The 20465-nt window shown below is 50.3% G+C and overlaps 1 protein-coding gene across 1 annotated transcript in view; it reads left to right on the top strand.

Annotated features, from left to right (window-relative positions):
* The window catches only part of RAI2 (retinoic acid induced 2), a 41680-nt gene extending 33977 nt beyond the window's left edge, over nucleotides 1-7703 (top strand). Inside the window, exon 2 of the mRNA XM_088532739.1 lies at nucleotides 5546-7703. Coding sequence (XP_088388865.1) covers nucleotides 5654-7327 — 1674 coding nt within the window. The 5' untranslated portion in view covers nucleotides 5546-5653 and the 3' untranslated portion in view covers nucleotides 7328-7703. The remainder of the gene's footprint in view (nucleotides 1-5545) is intronic.
* Nucleotides 7704-20465: the final 12762 nt, after the last annotated feature.

A 20465-nucleotide genomic window follows, 5' to 3' on the forward strand; every position in this document is an offset into this window, starting at 1 on the left:
CTGGAAGAGAAGCAAATATTTTATCAGGCTGACATTGAGTGCTTTTTGTTTCAGGTTTGGGGGGAAGTGGGACTGGCAATTACATTTAATTGGTGTCCCTTTCCTCCTGTTATCATTGGTGTATCGATTGCTGGGAAAACAAAATACATGTTTTCTAAAACTGACTGTAAAGTAACGGCTCTTTTGTTTGTTTTCTTTAGCTCTGTGTTCTCAAAACAGCTCATTTTGCTTTGCTTTACTGGCAAATCTAATGTTTTGATTGAAAACGATACTAAATAATCAGTTAAATGGGATATTTAATGGCAGGAAAAAACTGTTTAAAATATTTTTTTCCCATAGGAAAATCATACAGTTTTCTTTTGAAGCCTCAGCAGGCTTTCAGTGCTAGCGTGAGCCTTGCTGCGAGCTCAGTGGAAAAGCAAACCCGCAGGCACAACCACACGTGTGAAAACCATGGAGGTCAAGGTGTAGCGGCTGCAAGGTGCTCCCCAGCCTGCCAGTGCAGGGCTTAGGAACAGCAGGAGCTGGGATGTGCTGCAGAAACAAGGAACCTGAGCGACTGGGAGTAGCAAGATTAATCTGCAGTAATTTCAAAGTCGTGGTGTTTTTATAGCACCTGTTTATGTGCAGTACCACAGACCACGTGAGCAGCAGCTGTTGGGAGAGCGGGAGAGCTTCCGTTGGCCGCCTCATCCAGGTAGGAGCACCAGTGGCAAACAGAGCAGTGGGAGGGAGGATGCGGTGGCGGCGGCGGAGCGGTGTGCACCACCTCCACTGTAGGGCCAGATACATGTCAGGGTGTCCCCTGGAAATGTAGTTTGTGCAAGGTTTTCAGACTGGGTATAAAAATTCACTACAGGTGGAAATTTATCGGGCAAGTGCTCGGTTCCTTCCTGTGCATTTATAGTCTGCTGTGTATATTTTGCCCCTGGGAGTAAAGACACCGGTTTCAGATCTGTGTCAGGATTAAAAAAAAAAAAAATGGCTTGATTTGTTTTTAAATGAGAAGGGAGTGAGTTCTCTCCTCCTCAGAATGGATTGTGAACCACGGGCTGCTGACAACAGCAATATAGTTAGCAAATACATTACTGCGAGGCAGCTCTTTGCGGGTGGTTAGCCTGTGCGATGGGCCGGCCGCCTTAGTGCTTCTCAGCTGGGCTGTTCAGAAGATGGAGGTACCATCAGCCAGTCCAACTGCCGCACTGGGAAAGTGCTCGTCCTTTGTGTCTAAGAAGCATGTACATACCGTCAGTGCCCTTCTATATGTGCCGATTCGTGATGCCCTAATGATTTCCTTTCCCCTGGGGATTAATGGCCTGGATGGGAGCCTTAGCACAAGTAGGTTTGCCTCCTGCAAGGATCCATGATGCCACCACGGCCCTGGGAATATAAAAGGGAACCTGTTGCCTTAAGGGCGTCCTCATTCCCACCACAGCTTCTGAGGCTGTCTGGGGAGATGCTCTGGTTTTACTGCCCCTCAGCAGCCGCTGTCTCATGTAACGCAGCTTCCATGTAATGGAAAACACCACAGTGTAGGCTGCAGGGTGAGTGTGGCCATCGTGCAGTGATATGGGGAGCAAAGATGATGTGTGTGTGTGGCTCTTACACCTGAGGTGCTGCTGCTGCGTAGCTCTCGCTCCGCGCTCTGGGCCACACTGGAGTAAGTTCTGCCTCTCAGGCGCGGGTCACACCTTCCTTGTGAGTGGTGCTGCCTCACTGGGGATGGTGGGGACCGAGGACTGGGCATGGAGAGCAAGCGCAAAACTGGGGTGATTCCGCGGTGCACCTGGAAAGTTCAGAGAAGCGCAACCCTCAGCAAGCTGGGCTGACATCCAGCCCCATGCCCAGAGGTGCTGGGGCCGAAATTGGGGTCCATCTGTCAGCCCACCACAGCAGCAAAGGCGACTTGCCTTGGCACATGTCCTGTGTGTCTTCTTGGCTCTGTCTGTCCCCAATCTTGGAGTGGTCACCATCCTACACAGGGTGCCAGGAGGGTCCCCCCACCCCTCCGCACCCGTGTGCCCCAGGTGCTGGAACGGCCGCACGCTGGCACCAGGGTTTGTGAGGGAGTGCTGAACACGGTGTTGCCAGTGGCGCAAAGAAGGGAAGTTATTTTAGTGTTAATAGTGAGTTGGCTACAGGAAAAGGTTATTTTAGTGTTACTAGTGAGTTGGCTACTCTTTTTCCTTTGGTGCCCAAGAAGTACGCCGGAATTGCCAGTCTCAGGTGCTTTAAATGGATGAATGGATGGGAAATTCAGGAAGCGAGTTGTTGATCAAATGGGTGAGCAGGCACCCTCCGCGCTGCCCGCGTGCCCGGCCCCGGCAGGTGAGACCACACCGACAGTGGGGCCCAGCACCAGGGCCTTGAGAGAGGCTCAGGACATGAGTTCGTTGCAAAGCCTGCAGCAAGAGCTGCAAAGAAATACAGGAATCCTCACCAGCCTTTTAATGGCACCCCATGTAGCTAACATATCATTTCCTGTATAGTCACGCACGTCACTGCGTAGTGCCATGAACTTAACTCTTACCACCACCCCAGTGGGAAAACCAGTGTTACTCACAACAGGTCGCTTCTCAGCGCCATACACTCATATTCAATTAGAGCAAATAATGGATTAAATATTAAAGAAGGAAGTGGAGAAAGTGAAATTAATTGTTTTTCAGACACGGAGGTGTGGTAGACAGAGGAAATATAAGGCATTTTCACTAAGTTATGTTGCATTCGTCTGTCTGGATTACATGCATGAAAACCGGGTAACTCTTAATATATTAATGTGCGGTGAAGCAACGACTTAAGTAAAGAGAAGGGCAGCAAATACTCCTGGTTGATTTTTATTAAAGTAGGAATATAGTACAGCAGTAACAGCCATTACTGTTAATACTGGCATTATAGTTTGTCTTCTTCATGGCTTAGGATTTTGGCGCCTGCAGCCAGTTCGCACCATACAGAAAAGGGAGCGCAGGAGCCGCAAATATTTCACTGAGCAGCAACGTCAGGATATGTCCTGGCCCCGCATCTGCCCGCATGTGTCCTCTCCCGAGGCCCCGCTCTGCTCCCGGCTGTGGCGGTGCCTGTTCCCCACGCTCAGGCAGTTGTGGCAGGCACCAGGGCCACGGCTGCCCCTCCATCCGGCCTCGCACGCGGCGGCAGCGGCTTAAGCACCACATGGCCCTCCCGGCGGGTGCCCCGCGTCCCCGGCAAGTGTCCCCGGTGGGAAGCGCCCCGGCCACGTTGCGCTGGGGCACTCGCGGGTGAGGCCCTTGCGGCTGGCAGGGGAGCGCGCAGGCCTCTCGCCGGGTGGGCGGCCGCGCGGGCGAGCTCTCCGTGCCCCCTGCGCCAGCCCTGCAGCGCCGGGATGCGGCAGCGGGGGTATTGCCGTGTTTCATACTTCCCTCTTCTGAGGCTACCTGTGTCTCCCCCTGGGTCTGTACAGCGTGCTGAGCCCTCACAGCTCTGAACACAGCAAAATTTTCGTCTTAATTTTTCTGTTTCTCAGTGTTAAAATGAGTTTATTTTGGGAATAGAGGGTCATTTCCTGTCCCTACTAGATCATTAATTTTCTGTGAAAACACAAGAGATCTCACGCTTTTCAAACAATCAGGAAAAAAAATCCCAACCAGACGATCTAATTTGCAAAATATCCTCCAGAATATTCACCCTGCAGAACCAAGCAGGGTGAAGATGCATGCATAGGCTGCAGGCACGGGAGGATTTTAAAATGGGGAGTTTTTTAAAAAGAGAGGGAGCTTGTGTGAGAAGTATAAAAATGGCTTTTTAATTCATAAGCAGAAATGCCAGCGTTTTATTTTAACTTGAATCGGCTGAGAGTTCCCTTCATTGTCTTTATTTTTAGAAGCATTTGCTCCTTATTCTTCAAAGGAAGATGGGCTCATTTATTTTATTTTATTTTATTTTTGGTTCAACTACTTGTCACCTTTGGAATAAGTGATTTATTTCCTCCTGTTTTCTGTGCTTGGGAGGTTTGGGAGCCCTTGGCCCTCTGTGTTCTGGCTTGGCCAGAGCCGAGCAAGGACATGAATCCCCTCGAGCCTCTGTTTGTGGGTATTTTCTTGAGAACATTTTTAGGGGACGAAAAAAATTGTGAATTATTCTCTTCAGGCTGGTGGCAGTAGTGGAAAATAAATGACTAATCTGTTTACTTTTAAAAATCCTTTTAAAAGAAACCAAGCGGCTCTGGTGAGTTACTCGCGTTGCCCCCTCGAGCAGCCCCAGCTCTGGATGTGGCCGGTCCCGCGGACTCGCGCAGGCCCGGGCATCGTGCTGCCGCACAGGGCTGTGCGAGCCCCGCGAGAGGCGCCCAGCGCCCCCGCTGCCCTCAATCCTTCCCCCAGGGACACGGTGCCAGCGCAGGCCGCGGTGCCGGCCCCGCTCCCTTCCTGCGTGTTCCCGCCGCACGCCCGGGGCAGGGCCTGGGCAGAGCCTCCGCGTGCAGCGCCGCTGCGCGACGCCCTGTGGGGCAGGCGCCTTCGGCCGCACGCACAGGGGAAAAAGGAGCATTTGGGAGGGGGCCCCAGTGCTTCCCCGTGGAAACAGAGTTGGAGAAGGCCAAGCTTCCATGGTGATGGCTGCTGCAGGAGCAGGATGCGCTGCCGCCGCCGGAGGGGCAAGCGTCCCCGCGCGCGTGGGAGTTCCCCCTGCCTCCACCGTGAGGGGGGATCCTGGTAGGAAACAGGCTAGATGTTTCAGAGAGCTGCCTAACAGACATCTCTGCCTTTTATTTTTGTTTTTCTCAACCAAGATTTGCCTAGTTAAGATAAAGGATTAGGCTGTCAAAGTGAATTTAAAGTTGCTTTGATTTTTATTAACCAGGTGTCTGGCTCTTATTCCTGTCCATATCCAGCTCAGGAGCAAGGCAAGCATTGGTGGGCGGGGGGAGGGTTGGCACTTTTGTGTTTTGTTCCACATTTTTGTTCCCCAGGGGCAGAGCAGAGCAGAGTGGCCGCACTGCCGGAGGTGCTGGCGGCTCCTTTGTTACCCTGCGTGCGGCGGAGATGCCGGGAGAGCGCGCGGGCACCGGTGCGTCACCTCTGCAAGGACAAGAAAGGGCTGCCGGTCCTGGGGGCACAGGGAGCCTGAGCCGCCCCGGCACCTTCCTGGCTGTTTATTTTTGGCCCCGTTTGTTTTTGTGCTGCTGTTGAGCTAAAGCAGCTCCCTGTCTCCGGGCCTGCCGCCCGCGGCCGTCACGCGAAGCCGCTGTGTTTGAAGATGTCGAGCGGGCGGCAGCCCGGCACTGCGCGGCGCAGAGGAGCCGCTCCATCGCCGCACGCAGCTCTCCAGCCCCTTCACATTATCTGTGTTTATGGCTAAGTACAAGTTCCTGAGAACTCTTCGCGCACCACTCACCGCTGTATGTATATACAGCATGCGCATGTATGTACCGTATGGTACTGTGGAGCCGTTACCCTCAAGTGTGGAAACATTTAGCAGGTTTTCTTCGGCGATGGGCTCTTTAAAGGCGATCGCAAATATTATTTTAAGGAGGAGATTTATGCGGTGCCTGAAATGTGTTTCTGTTTTGCAGGCCAAATTATGCCTGTGCAGATGCTTCTGGCAGCGCAGAGCCCCCAGCACGGATTCTGGTGACAGCGATGTAAACGTGGAGCCAGCCGAGCCTCACGAGCCCTGCAAAATGGAGGAGCTGTACAAGGACGGCCAAAACCTGCCCATGGACGTGACGAGCTCGCCGCCGACCATGGCCAACAACAAGCTGGAGAACGGGGTGGCACAGCTCATAACGGCCGAAGCCTGGAACATCAATTCCACGGACCTGATGAAGAAGGCGCTCTCGCCGCTCGTGACGGTGCCCGCGCCCTCCATCCTCACGCCGCCAGCCGAGTCGCAGAGCGGTGGCGTGGCGCTCAAGGTGGCCGCCACGGTGCTGCAGCCCATCTGCCTGGGCGACAGCCCCGTGGTGCTGCCCATCCACCTGCAGGTGGCCGGCAGCGCGGCGCCGCAGCTGGCGCCCGGCGGCAGCACGCCCTACGTCATGACGAGCCAGGGCCCCGTGCCGCTGCCCCTGCTCCTGGAGCAGCACGTCTTCCAGCACTTGAACTCGCCCCTGGTGCTGCCCCCGGGCGCCCCCTGCACCGCCGGCCCCCTCCACAGCAGCCTCTTCCAGGGCTCCTCGGCCCCAGTGGGGCAGCCCCAGCTGCTGGATCCGAAGCCGTCGAGCCAGGCCCCGGAGCCCGTCCTGCCGCCCGTGTTTCAGACGCCCGGCTTCGCCGCTGTCCTGCAGGACCTGTTCCCCTCGCAGGGCACCCTGGGCTCGGGCCCCTGCCAGCCGCCCCCCGACTACGCGTCCCTCCCGCCGCAGGCCTTCAGTTCGCCGCTCTCACCACTGGTGCCGCCGGCCACCCTGCTGGTGCCCTACCCTGTGATCGTGCCCCTGCCCGTGCCCGTGCCCATCCCCATCCCAATCCCCATCCCCGTGCCTCACGGCACCGAAACCAAGGTGGCCCCGGACTACCCCAAACCACCACTGTTCACCCCGCATTCCTGCAAGGGCACCCAGACACCCCTGGAGAAAGAGGAATCAAAGCCCTTCGACTTCATCCACCAGCGGGAGTTTTCCCAGCTCAGCCGCCACACGGTCATCAAGATGAGCAACGAGAACGAGGCCCTGGACCTCTCCATGAAAACGGCCCCCCTGCTCAGGGCTGGCGAGCCCAGCCCGCCGGCGCCGCCGGAGGACGGCGCGCTGGACCTGTCGCTGGCGTCGTGCCGCAAGGCGGGCAGCAGCACGAGCCTTGCTGAGGCCGCCGGCACCGCCTGCTCGGGCCCTGTGCTGGATGGCGCCGCTCACGCCGCGCTGGACAAGCTCCCCGGCACGCCCGCCCCCTTCGCCCCCTCGAAACCGCACGAGAGCCCCGGCAAGGCCGAGGGCAGAGGCCCGGCCAGCAGCTCGGCTGAGCTCCTGCGGCAGCAGCAGAAGTGGCTGGTGGACCAGGCGGGCCGAGCGGCCTGCGAGCCCAAGGGCGGCAATAACATCGAGATAGTGAGCACATCCCAGACGGCCAAGGTGATCGTGTCCGTCAAGGACGCCGTGCCCACTATCTTCTGTGGCAAGATCAAAGGCCTCTCGGGAGTATCCACTAAAAACTTTTCCTTCAAAAGGGACATGCCCCAGGACTCTGTGCTGCAGTGCTACGACGTGAAGAGCCAGCCGGAGCCGCGGGACAACGCCGAAGCTCTTAGGAAACCCGTCAAAAACAGGAGTGTAAAGTTAAAGAAAATGAACTCACCAGAAATACATATTCTTCCAATCAAAAAGCAACGGCTTGCTGCCTTTTTTCCAAGAAAGTAAATTATGGGTTTTTAGAATTTTAAGATTATTATGGAAAAAAATAATAAAAAAGATGCACTTGGTTTTAAACTCATTTAAAACTTTAAACTATCTTTGTAAGTTATTTTTGGGGGAAGGGGGAGAGGATCAAATGTAGATTGCCTATAAGCTGGGCGTTTTTCTTTTGTTTTTTTGTTATCGAATTTTGACTTTTCATGAAAATACTGAATAAAAAGCAACCTATTTTTCAAGCAGATTGCACATTTTGCAGCTTTAATGGAATAACGGATGAGTCAGAGGGGTAAGAGCTATTTTCACTGCCATAAAGTGCTTTGATGATGTAATTCTTCATAACGGTTAGAATGGAAATTTCAAAATAAATGTTTGTACGTGCTAATTGGTTGCGGCATTTCTGTCGTTTCTGAATTGTTTTCATTATATGGAAAAGGTTTGGCAAAAGTCTGTAAACTGTAAAGCGCTACAATTGATTTGTGATGATCCTCAAATGCTTTCAGATCACCAGGCTAAGAAAAATTATATTGCCCAAGCGCACTAGGAGAGAGCACTGCTGAGCAGCCGCTGTCCTCGCGCAGCTCCTGTAAAAGCGAGAGCAAGCGGGCAGCAACAGCTAATGCCAGTTTCCTTCCTAGAGACACACAGGAAACAGTTTGAAAATATTAAGTCATATTAGCAATTACTTCAAAAAGAAAACCGTAAAAGTCAGGGGAATTCGGTGGCCGGAGGGTGAGGAAAAGTCACATAATTTTTCCCAGCCTGACTCTAGAGCTATGGAAAAGTTGTTCGTTGTTAGTTTCATAATTTTCTTTGATGGCTGAAATCAATGCACATACAAGAGTAGAACTATGTAACTTTATTACTTGACAGTGTACAAGCCACCCACATAAATGGAGAAATGTGAATGTATAATTAAAATAAAAGTTCTGGTAGGTCACAGCTTTGCACTGGTGTGTGGCACGCAGCCCGCGGAGCAACGAGCACGAGAGCGAGAGCGCTGCTTGTGAGGGACGCTGTGCGTTTGGGAAGACTCCCTTGTTTTATATGATGTGCTGCCAAAACAGCACCAGAATTGTTGTAGAAGAAAACAGAAAAGAAAAAGAAATAGGCGGGGGGAAGCCAGCTTCGCAACGTCAGCTGGAGCACCTTCCTTTAACTATTTGCAGCCCAACTACTTCCACGCTGCCTCTTGGGCAGTTTGGGGAAGGCTTTTACAGTAGCTCTTTCAAGGAGAAGCCGTTCAAACAAGCAGCTTCCAGTTAGAAATCTTGCCCCGGCTTCAGGCAGAGCTCTGATTCTGAAGTGTGTGAAACTCTGGCTGCAAACATAGGTATAAATTCACTGTTCAGAAAATGCATCCTCATCAGGACGTTAGGAAAGGCCTCCTGCTGTGGTTGGGCTAAAGAATTGCTACCGTGGAGGCTTTCAGAGGTGCCTGGGACGGCCACCCCCAGGGTCGCAGCTCTTCTCTGTGTGAGCCAGGCCCCTGCCAGCTCTTCCGCAAAGGTGGCAGCACTGGGGCTACCACATTATTGCAGAGGAAGGAAGTGACAGACTCATCTGCTGTTTCTATTCTGAATAAACGCGAGTAGGTTTGAGGAAAGGGTGATGGATCAGGGCACGGAGTTCTAGGGAGGCGGTGGCATTTTAAAGCACAGGCTGCTCACGTGGGTGCCGCGCTGGCCTTGATGCCCATCCTCCCTGCGTGGCATCAGGGGACGCAGTGACCCACACGCTGCCCATGGCCCCAGGGACGTGCAGAGGTGCCAAACGTGGTGGCAGCTGAGGAGCCTCCACAGCCAGGAGCCTCCCTCCCTCCCTCCTCGCCTTGCTGCCGTTGGCGCTCCCAGCTGGCTGCAGTTCCCAAGCAGCTCCTGGCCGGCTCTCTGCACACAGCGCTACGGTTTAACCAAGTTTAGACCACAAACTCCCTAAGAAAGGCAAGTGAACGGCAGCCTCCCTGCCCCCTGCAACGGTGCTAAGGAGAAAGCAGAGAGGATCCACGCGCCCCCTCTCCGCCCGGGGTTGCTTTCAGAAGGGCCAACTCTTGGTCGGCGCTGCCTTGCCCCAGCTGGCATCCTGACTGTACAGACACCTCCCTATAAATACATTAAGCTCATGGGCTTCCTTGGCTCGCCCACCCTAGTGCCTATTTTTTTTTTTGTGGATTGCTTAAATTGCAGTGGCAGGAGGGCTATTTTGAAGAGCTGCTTCCCTGCCAGGAAGGCGTAGGACGGCCCAGGCAGCCGCGCTCCCGTCCAGGTGACTCCCGCTGTAAAGGCAGCACTGTGACAGCAGCAGCCCCGCACCACCACCACTCAGGACGCTTGCGCTGGATGTGAACTACACTAACTAGGTACCATTTGCCTCCCACCGCCCCTCACACGTTTACAGCGCAGGGCCCACGCACTGTCTGCACAGGGGAGAAGCGGCCACAGAACGAGGTACTTAATTACACCAGGACCGAGCGCTTCCACCTCCCCTCACTGCTCGCAGCAATTACAGGTTTTGTACCCTGGGCCATTAATTTTCTACACGGCTCCCCTAACTGCTTCTGAAACTTCCGAAGAGGGAGAGGAAAGCAGGGCCGCGCTGGTGATATACTGCTCTTCCCCTTCCGGGGGCTGCTAATGGAGATGTTAACACCGCTCGTGAAGCTGAGGGAAAGTCGTTAAGCGCTAATGGCAGGAGCAGGAGGCTGCTTTACAGTGGTGGGCAAGCGCACAGGAGAGAAGAGCTGTACAGTCCGCGAGGGCAACCCCTGGGAGCTCCAACCTTCCTTGGACTTGGGGTGCAGCCGGGGGAGACACTGCCAGCGCGTGCGGCAGGAGGGCTTGAGTCACCTTCCCCTCTCTTTACTCTCTTCCCATCACCAGCTAAAGGGTTTTGCAAGGAGCCCCAGATACCCGATTGATGGGGGGCAGCAGGGCCATGGGTCTCAAGCGGAGGCCACTACAGGAGGTAACCTCGGGGACAGGAGAGCTCCAGGATGTGACCACCAGGAGCTTTTCTCAGCAGGCAGCTGAACCACCCCACTCAGCACGCAGGTGCGGCCCATCCCCTTCTCCAACACGTTGCACAAGGCACAACCTGTGGCAGATGCTCACCTAAGATTTCTGCATGCAGAATTGGCAGCTAACAGCCCAAACTAGTCAAAAAGAAAAAGGAACAGTTTCTTGCTCGGAAAACTTACTTGGAGGAGGTGATTTTTAGGCTGAGAGAACAGAGGTCATCAACTAGAAAGACCATGAGTGCAAGAAAAGAGTGGAGAAAGGGGAGATGAAAGCAGAGAGAAGGAAGCCAAGCTAAGAGCTACCTCCAGGTCTGTTAACATCACACCTTTATTAAAAGCTAGCAAGCACCCAGAAGGGAGGAAACAAAGCTGCAGCCCTTGGCCCCAACAAGATGACAACCAGAGAAAAGGAAGTTATCAAGTTGAAAGAATTTGCTCCAGGGAAACTTGGCTTGGCAAGAGCAGGAGAAAAGATGAGCATGGAGAGACGGGGGTGCAACTCTTCCTTGGGCTGAAGGGAACTGAGCAGCAAGAGCAGGGTGGGCCATGTAGCAGATCTTACATCTGTGAGAGAGTGGGTCCGTCCGGCCCCTTCCGCGCTGTGGTTGAGTGGCCCTGGCTGGGCAGGTCATGGGGCGAGCAGCAGCCAGCAGCAAACAAGCAGGACTATGGGAGACCAGCAGTGAAGGCGTCAGCTGCTGCACGTCATGGGTGTGAAGTTATGGTGCCCGCCAAGCAAGGCGGGGGCCCCAGGCCTCCTACCACACATGCTCCTACCCCCTGCAGGCTGAGGCTGAGGCACCTCTTGGTCAGCGTGAGCTGCTCCTTTTTAACCACTCTGCCCACCTGCTCATGTGGGACACGTTACACCCCCCTGCACCTTCCTGCGGGGCTGTGACCCACAGGGCTTCACAAAAGGGCCTTGAAGAAGCTCTTCCAGGCTCACATGGGAAAGCGGCTGGCCCTGGAAGGGCTGCCGAGTGCAGGAGGAAGCGCTCCAGAGAAGCCTGGGCTCCTTCACTTGCATGGAGGTGCCTGGGAACGGCGATGTGACAACTGTGGACGACTCGCTGCCAGCCCTCGTGCTGAACCCGGGACAACGTGAAGGGCATAAAGCAACATCACATAGTATCCTGGTGCCAGATGTTTTAGGCTCTTTCTGTACTCAAGCTCCTAAGAACATGCTGAAGCGCCCGAGACCCTGACTCCATCTGCCTGGGCTCAGCTCCTGCCCTCCTGCACGTAGCCAGGCTGCCACTGCCACGTTAATGATGGGGACTTGTGCGATTTGGGGTTTATCCTCACCCCTCGCTGCTTCAGCGTTTCCCACCCACCCTCATTCAGTGTTTCTTTTCCCTCCGAATACAGCCAAGTTGTTGCAGCTAAAGTTTACAATTCAGAATAGTCTGGGACTGTCCTAGACAACACAGGCGTTTTAGTGCGGATAACGTATTTTCCACAGTTGTTAAAATCCTGATCGCACACTCCTCCTAGGAAAATCCATTCTGTTGTTGAATCATCTGAAACATTCCTGCATGTTGGGAGAGAAAAATTACTAAACACTAAAATATTCAGCAGTTGTGCCTGTATACCCCAAGTTCTCCTAAAATAACAGCATAACACCCTGGTATTCAAATTATGAGGATATTTTCAAGCTAAGTGAAGAAAACTGAAGGAGCGAATAGCAGGATACAGCCTAGCACAGTATCTGAAGGGAGCACTCTTTCCCATGCAAAAGGCACGGCGTGTGCGCCCGGCTCGCAGCAGTTTTCACTGCTGAGGAACGCGGCAGCTTTCGCTTCCCGGCTGGTCAGCGCTGCGGCCTCGCCAGCCTGGTGCCCAGCGCCCCTTCGCCCCCGCGACCGCCGGTTCCTCCGCTCACAGCTGCCTCAGAAGGGCCACGCGGGGCTTTAGCCTTCCCGCCACGGCCTCACCATGGAATTCCCGTCCTCAGTGGCTAAACAAGTGGGGCTGGCCAGTAATTTGTTGCAGTCTGCAACCTCACAGACCAGGGTTGTGTCACTAAGTAAGGGGTAACTGCTTCCCGCTTATCACGCACTGCAAGAAAAAACCCAAAATCTCATTGGAAGGCACAGAAAAACTGTTAGGCATTTTTTTTTGAGGTTTCTGACATGCAAATTGCTTCCTGTGAGACCACATCAATTAAATGGAGAAAAAAAAACCCATCTTACCTGCATTCACATCTATAAAGGTGCCAAATGGATTCTCTTTACTTTAAATAACAAAATAAACGCCTTGAGGACTTGACCCCCAGCGAATGGGAGTGCTGGGCACACACAGCACCAGCGCTTGCAGACCCTTTGCAGACCCTCCATCACCCAACCCCGAGGGCAGAGCTCGGTGCACCCCATTCACCCAGCACCTTCCCCCTACCTCCTAAAAGGGGATTTAAAAAGCCCTGCACACTGATTAAAGGAGCCAACACTGGCTCCCACCTTTTGCCACTTTAAATAGGAGCTGTGCTCATTGAACTAAGTGAACGACAGAGAGGGTTCAAGAGCAGCCTGAGCCTCGCAGGAACATCCTCAGCGCTCAGGGACTTCGAGGGACAGAAATCCTGGGCAAGGGGACTTTTGAGCAAGACACCCTGTGTGCTAGACCGTGCATTTTGCTTGCACTTCTTGTAATAAAGTAACTTTTTTTGACAAAACATGCACCCGAGCATTTCTGCCCGAGTGCTGATGGGGCCTTTCCTGCAGGACTCCGTCTGGGCTGCGATGGAGAGAGCTTGAGGTCGGAGAACAAATGAAGAAGGATATTGAAGCTCCCGCAACAGAAAATGAGGATCTATCATTAAAACAAGGAGTCAGGAGACCTGTACAAGCATCTACTGCTTTACATGATGAAACACCTCTCATCTGGTCAGATCACTCCTACCCTCAGCTCCAACAAAGAGGCCTCCAAGGTATCACAGGGAGAGCCTGGATGGCGATGCTATCCCAAGTCAAACCTAGCCCCTACTCCCAGGTTTGGGCTCCTAGACTGGTCTGGCTTTGAAAAAAATCACATCGGTAAGAGTTGGCGGCAGGAGTTTTTCTTTCATAAAATAGGAGGAAAGAAAGAGATGCCCCCAAACTCAAGCAGAGAATAAGGACTCAGCTTATGTTTCCAGATAAAATCACATCAAGATATCACTAGCATTAAAAATTATTCACCTCAGAGGGACAGGTCCTGGAATCTTGCTTTAACCAAAACCACTGGTGCCCATGTTAAGAAAAGGGCAGATTATGAATTTTGGTTACCTCTGAACAGTAAAATGGACAAAAAAGGCCATTTTTGACACAAGACAAAGCACCGCACACTACTGAGATACTTAAAATGTAAACCCAGTTCAACAAAAATGGCCAAAGACATTGGTTATGACTCAGCAGTCAATGCATCCGAATCTGAAACAGTGCAAGTCAGCGTCTCCACCCAGCTTCTGGTTTTCCGTTACTTCACACATTTTCTTTCCCGTGTTTATTGCACGCAAACCGTATCACTCATCTCAGGCTTCCATTTTTGTTTTCTCTGAAAACATTTGAACTTTCCCCAACCAGTTCATTTCCTGTAGCCAAACACTACCCAGGCAAAGACAGTTTGCAGTTAATACAGGACGATGAATGCAAAGATGTATGGGAGCCATACGCTCCTCTGGCTGAGCCACGAACACACTGTGACGGGCCACTGAAAGAAAATAAACAGTGGGCAACATGATTTCAGATAGAAGGAAAGAAAGAAAAAGAGCCGGGTGCCTCAGGACCAGCGGTGTCTTGGTGCGTTGCTCCCGCACCCGGCTCGCACGCGCCGCCTTCCACGCGGGCCTGGCTCCTTCCAGGCCTCCGAGGGCTCCCTGCTGGGTCTGAGCCACCAACACAGGGCACAGACGCTCCGCAGACCTCCCTTGCAGTAACACTGCCCATGGTGAGGGGCACCTCTAGTGCGGGAGTAGCACCAGCCTTCCCAGCAAGAGGAGTCAGTGACAACAGCTCGTACGTGCATCACAGGCCAAGCAAGGAAGCTGCGTGGTCCTTATTATTTTTCATTACGTGTGTGAATAAAAAGCACACGCAAGGATCCTGCCATGAGAACAGAGGGTCGCAGTAAGAGAAAGTCCTGCCCGGCAGCACTGGTTTGGAGAGCTGGAAGTGGAGGGAAGGAGAGTTCAGTCACTTCCCAGACCTGTCTGAAAACTCCACTCTTGGGCATCTGAAGAGCACTGGCACTGCTGCTTGGCACTGCTACTATCTCCAGAGGTATGGGAAAAAAATATGAGAAAAGGAGAAGTTTAGGGAAAATCTGGTCTTTCACCTTTGAACACCTGCTACCATTCGGTGAGACTGTCCCAGTGCCGGCCAACCTGCTCAGCTCCCACCTGGGAGGGTGGATGAGCCTGTGTCTTCCCAGTTCTCGACCTCACGCTGCCGAGGCTGCCGGGCCAGGGTAATGGCAATTACCACGGTGGTTTTGTGGTGCGTTCGCTTCCTTCCAGCTGTCATAACTAGGCAGGAGCCGTTGGCAGGAGCGCGTTTCTGCCAGCCTCAAGCTGTACATCTGTTTGCATTTGTCTGTTCACGCCACACGGATGTGATCGCTCCTGCGTCCTGTGCTGGCCTCTGCTCGCTCGTACTATTTGTCCTGGAAGGGTGTTGATTTGGGAGACTGAGAAAAGACCTTTGGTATCAGAAAAAGTCTTCGTGTGTTTTAAAAAGCAGCGGGGCTGACTGGCTGTGAGCGCTGATCAGCTCTGCTGCAGGCAACGGGAGCCGAAATAAGGCCATCAGTGTCAGGAGCAGAAGTGGCTCACACAGGACCCCTCGCCTTGTGCAGCAGCACGGGGAGATTTGGAGCTAGTGGCGGTTGACTCAGGTGGGACAAATCACAGCTAATCAAAACGATCTGCTAGGGCAGGGATGGACCACTCTGTAAGCGAGGGATTTAAAGGCCTCCTGGGCCTGTGTAATGTCATAGCTGAAGTGCTTGTAGAACTCAAATCATTTACACCACCCACAGCAGCGAGAACTGAAGGGAAGCCCTGAGAGGAGGAAGTTTGGAAATACATTTTGCAGCTACTAAACCAAGAATCTCAGAGATTTCCAGTGTTAAAGACAAAGGGGCAGAGAAGGGGCAGGGGCACTGACAGCTGGGGAACCAGATCCCAGGATTACAGACTAGCTAATAAGATTCACAGAGCCAAAGATCATATAATCAAGGCTTGTGAAAGCAGCAGCAACCGCTTCACCACAGAAAGGGATGTGAAATCAGCTTCTGCCCCCTGCATCACTATAGCACTTGGGCAGTTCCGGATGAGCATCTCTTATTCACTCCAATAGTTTTATATGCAGTAAAAAGGAGAGGAGGAATACGTGACCTTCAAAATTGATCTCTAGGGGCCTTAGAAAAATGCAAGTCTAACTGCACATGAAGATGCCTGCACCTTTTGGAAGAGGATCAACTATCCAACGTTGTAATTGGATGCTCATTTTTCCCTATTACATAACTAGCTAACCACCTGAAGAAAAGATACAGCTATCCATTTTTCAAAATGTGCTTAGATAACCTGCTACTGCACTAGAGCAGCCTGCACTTCCCAAGGCCTCCTTACAAAGGCTGCAGTAGGGGCAGAAAACCCAGAAACACAAACGGCTGCACACACAGCCTGAAAGCTTTCGGGTCTCTGCTCAGCAGTAACGTTGTTTTTCTCCATACTACGGCCCTCTATTCACCCTTATATGCAATTACTACTTTCAGTTACTAATTTAAATCTATGGGAGAAAAAAATCCACCTACCTTCAGAGTAACTGGCAATTGGTATAGAAAGCCATGCATAAGGGTTTCAAAAGCATTGCAGCTTATACGAAAGCATATATGAGGGCTTTCCTTCCAGTATTTCCTCATACTTAAAAGGAAACATGATCCCAAGTTGGCACACTGGAATATTATATGAGTAGGAAAACGTGACCAAGTCCCCTGAGTCCGGCAAGACACTGAACTCTTAATTCAACAGTAGACCCATGCTTCAAACCTCCCAATATCACCTCCAATGAAAACAGAGACAATAAGTATGTTATTTCATCTGACCAAATTCAAGCTTGGGTATTTTGGCCACCCTTGCTTGAGGCTTTGTTTTCCACTACAAGGAATATTTGAAATACCCAAAGAGGAGTTTTTATACCACATCCAGGACACACACGTCTGCAGACTCCCGTACCACTGTCATCAGAATTACAGAGAAAGTTCACGCAGCTCCTGAGAAGATTTTATCCCTAAATGGAAAGGAAGCAGTCTTTCTACAAATCATGTGAGTATGCAGAAGAACTTGCTTGAGGAACATCTTTCTCTCTACGACCTGCAGTAGAAAATGGTGTGTGTTTGTTAAAAGCAAAAAAAAAAAAAAAAAAAAAAAAAAAAGGGAAGACTCCCTCAGCCTTTGAGTGAAAATTTAAAACGTGATGCTGCTGTCTTCCACAGTCCCTCCTGAAGAAGTCTTGCAACGTGTCTACCGCTGCAGAGAGCTTGTCAGCACTGCAGTGATGTATCTGTGACGCTGCAACAGCCTGTGCTGCCCAGCACTCATCAGACCTGGCAGCGCTCAGCTCTGCTGCTGCAAGAATGGCAGGAGAGCGGCTACTTCTCATCAGCAGCACCTCTCAATCTGAAATGGAGGAGGTCTTATGAAACACTCTGGAGTTACAGTCTAGAACCACTTTAGCAGATGAAGCCCTGCAGACAGAAAAGCAACTTAGAGAAACAGTGAGAAAATACTATGCTTTTTTGATATGTATACACCCAAATAACAGAATATTCAGCATCTTGTGACAGAGATCAGATGCAAAATGTCTCTGGACTTCTGGTGCTTCCAAGCTCCATAATTTGCCTACAGAGGATTTGAGGCTACCGTTAACCCTACTTAAGCTTTCAAACGCAAGCTGGTCACTAGGAACAGGCATGAGGACAAGCAAACTCCTTTAAAACCTGATGTATATGAAGTTCAGATGGGTGGGCACTAACAGCTTTGCTTTGAAGTACCTCAGGTCTCCATGCGAACGCAGAACAAGCGTTTGGTAACGCTGCAAGACCCAGAGCCGGAGATGCGGAAGCCCTTGGCAGGGCTCATGACACGACCGCGGGAGGATCCTGCCCCGCCGCGGTCTCAGCGGAGCGGGACTGGGGAGGAGCCGAATCCTGCAGGAGCCTCTGAAACCTCGAGGCTCCGGGGTGGCTGCATGAGCAGCCAGAGCCATCTCCACAGCCAAAATGCAGCAGCAGCTGAAAGAAAGGGCACTACGAGCAGAAATGAAAATGCTTTAAGTTCTACTTACAAGTTACAGCCTACCTGCTGCAATCCAATGAGACAGATTGAAATTCAAGCATAAATCTACAACTATGTTCTGCTAAGATGTAACCAGTTCTGATATGCCAGTTCTGAACCATATTTAAATCAAGTCAAATACCAAATTATCATGAAAAAAAAGAAAGGTACTCTACTGAATTTTCAGTTTTTGTATAGAAAATACAAGTAGTGGAAAATCATAGTTTTTAGTGGTCTCTTCTCCCTTACCGATTACAAGGGAAGGCTGTAAACCAGAAGAGGCTATATACATAAAAGCTCTATGGAAAGCTACATATCTGAATACACTTCTAAATTGTTATTTTAAAAGCACAGACCACCCAAGTTCCAATATTAATTGCATTAGATAAACATTGCTGGAATTATTTTGTGCTATGGATTAAACCTTCCTTACCTCGGATGTTTGCATGAACTGCCAGGAGCTGCCAGATAAGACAGCAGCCCTTGCCTACACGAACGGTGCTCCCCATACATACACGTCAACACAACGGACAGTTACAACAATGAACAAACTGTTTTATTTTTGTTGATAGATAAGATCATCCCATTGAAAATAAGCAATTCAGAATATATTCTGCTACAACTGTTTGCAGGCTTGAATCTCATACTGTGGCACAGGATGAAGTTCTGGCACTGCAACATCACAGTAGACCTGATGCCCGCAGGCTCCCACAAAGCCCTGAACAGGGATTTCTACCCTTAACACTGCCATGTACACACAGTTCATTTCATAATTCCCCAACAGAAAATTTAAACATCTTTGTTTCTCTTATGGCAATTATACGACAAGCTAAAAACAAGCAAACAAGAAAACTCCACACTTTTAAGTCAATTACATTCAGATAAACAGTACAACTGGTCTTCCTTTTTTATACTAAAATTTCCTGAAATTCTGCATAGTAAAGCATGGAAGTATAAGCAACATGGTGAACACCCAGGGAATGATGCTTTCGTGTTGTTAGACCAACACTCACCACACAGAAAAATCACATTTTCTCCAGTCAGGGCGCTGACCTTTTCTTTCTATAAAGATCGCATTTGTATTATTCATCTAAGCATACATGCACCACAAAAGATATGCATAACAAATCAATGCAGATAACCTTTAGTGTCAAATGTCTAATGACAGAGTAACAAAAACAATCCTCAAAGTCCCAATGACCTGCTGAATTAAAATTGTATTGCAGTCACGCAAACTCAAAACATACCTGAACACTTGTGAGTCACAACATGCAGCATTCAGCAGCATCTCTGCTGAAACCTGAGAAACATCAGACTCTTGGCAAAGCAAGGCATTTTTGAACAAGAAAATTGCAAAAAAATACATTTTTTACTATATTTCATATAAAAAGGCAATAAGAAATATAATAAAACCTACCATTTTAGCACTACACTTTCCCTAGCAAATAGTTTTTATGACTTGCACTATTACACACAGTACATTCAGTCCTACAGAAAGGATACTTTCTTGTCCCTGATGTATGTTACCACTGGCAGCGAGAACAAACCGGCTTATTATCACCACTCATTCTTGTAGCTTGCACAAACAGCACCAAATTTCCCCTCACAACCACTTACCAGTTACACAGTAACACTGCCTCACGGGAAAGCTAAGCCCAAAACATCAGAATCAAACGTGCATCTCCAGAAAGACACCAGAACACATGGCTCAGAGTTCAGTGATGAGCAGCCAGGAGCATTGCATAGCACAGGGCTCTCGCCCACACGAACGCATCCATCCATCCACCCACTGGCTGTGCTCCCCTTCCCGCTCCAGGGATGGACAACACATTTAACGGGTGTTAAGGAATATGAAAGGAGTATGACTAAATTTACTGGTAAACAAGCAATTGTACAGTTCTAACTGGTGCAGTGCAAAGTACCTTAAAACACATTAAAAATGAATACATATGTACAGTGTGTATGCATTTTCTCATATATATATATATAGTACGTATTTTCCCAACACATACACATGTATATATAACCAGCATGAACATACATGTCCATGCCAAACTTGGCAAAAGATGGAATGTTTAAAACGCGCATGTGCTCATCCAGACAAATATGTTTGTCCCAGAATTGGCTGTTTAAGCAGCCCAAATGCCCTTCTCAATACAACAGGAATATTGCCTCCATAAATTGACAATATCCTGTGCACTTGTCCTCATAACTTAATGAAGGGCTGATAATCACACTTTATAAAAGCCTGTACTTGAATTAAGCCCTTTCCTGCACAGCCCTTCTTTCCTCATACCTCCCTCACCCAAGAACAATTCATATTGCTATTCCCTTTATGGAAACCTATGAAGAATAACCTAGCTGAGAATTACTCTCCTGGAAGACCAGATACAGTATTAACTAAAAAATTAGATCACATATTTTATTTTTGTCTTGTAATGTAAAAAATTACAGCCACCCCTGAAAGTTATCAACACCTGATGATCTTTTTTTAATTTTTTTTCCCTTTGGGATTCAGCTCTTTTGGTCCTGAGTATAAAAGTGTAGGCTGAAATCTGTAATAGAGAATGCACTTTTCAGAATTTGGTGACAAGAGCAGCACTGAGTTCACTGTTTTCAACAACAACAACAAAAATCCAAACACAGTATAACTAACTGTCCCTCCTTGCAGAAGGAATGAAACAGGTACCAAATGTACTACAGACTTTTCTGTTTTTCAGCTCTTTATGCTGAACGTTTTATTGCAATTTTAGAGAACTTCCAAAAACTAAAGATGGTTTATGGCAGCAAAACATTTTAAAATAAAGAAAATGACTATG

This window comes from Tinamus guttatus, unplaced genomic scaffold, assembly GCF_059628265.1.
Source record: "Tinamus guttatus ecotype Peru unplaced genomic scaffold, ASM5962826v1 Tinamus_guttatus_pri_ptg000470l, whole genome shotgun sequence".
Classification (NCBI taxonomy): Eukaryota; Metazoa; Chordata; class Aves; order Tinamiformes; family Tinamidae; genus Tinamus; species Tinamus guttatus.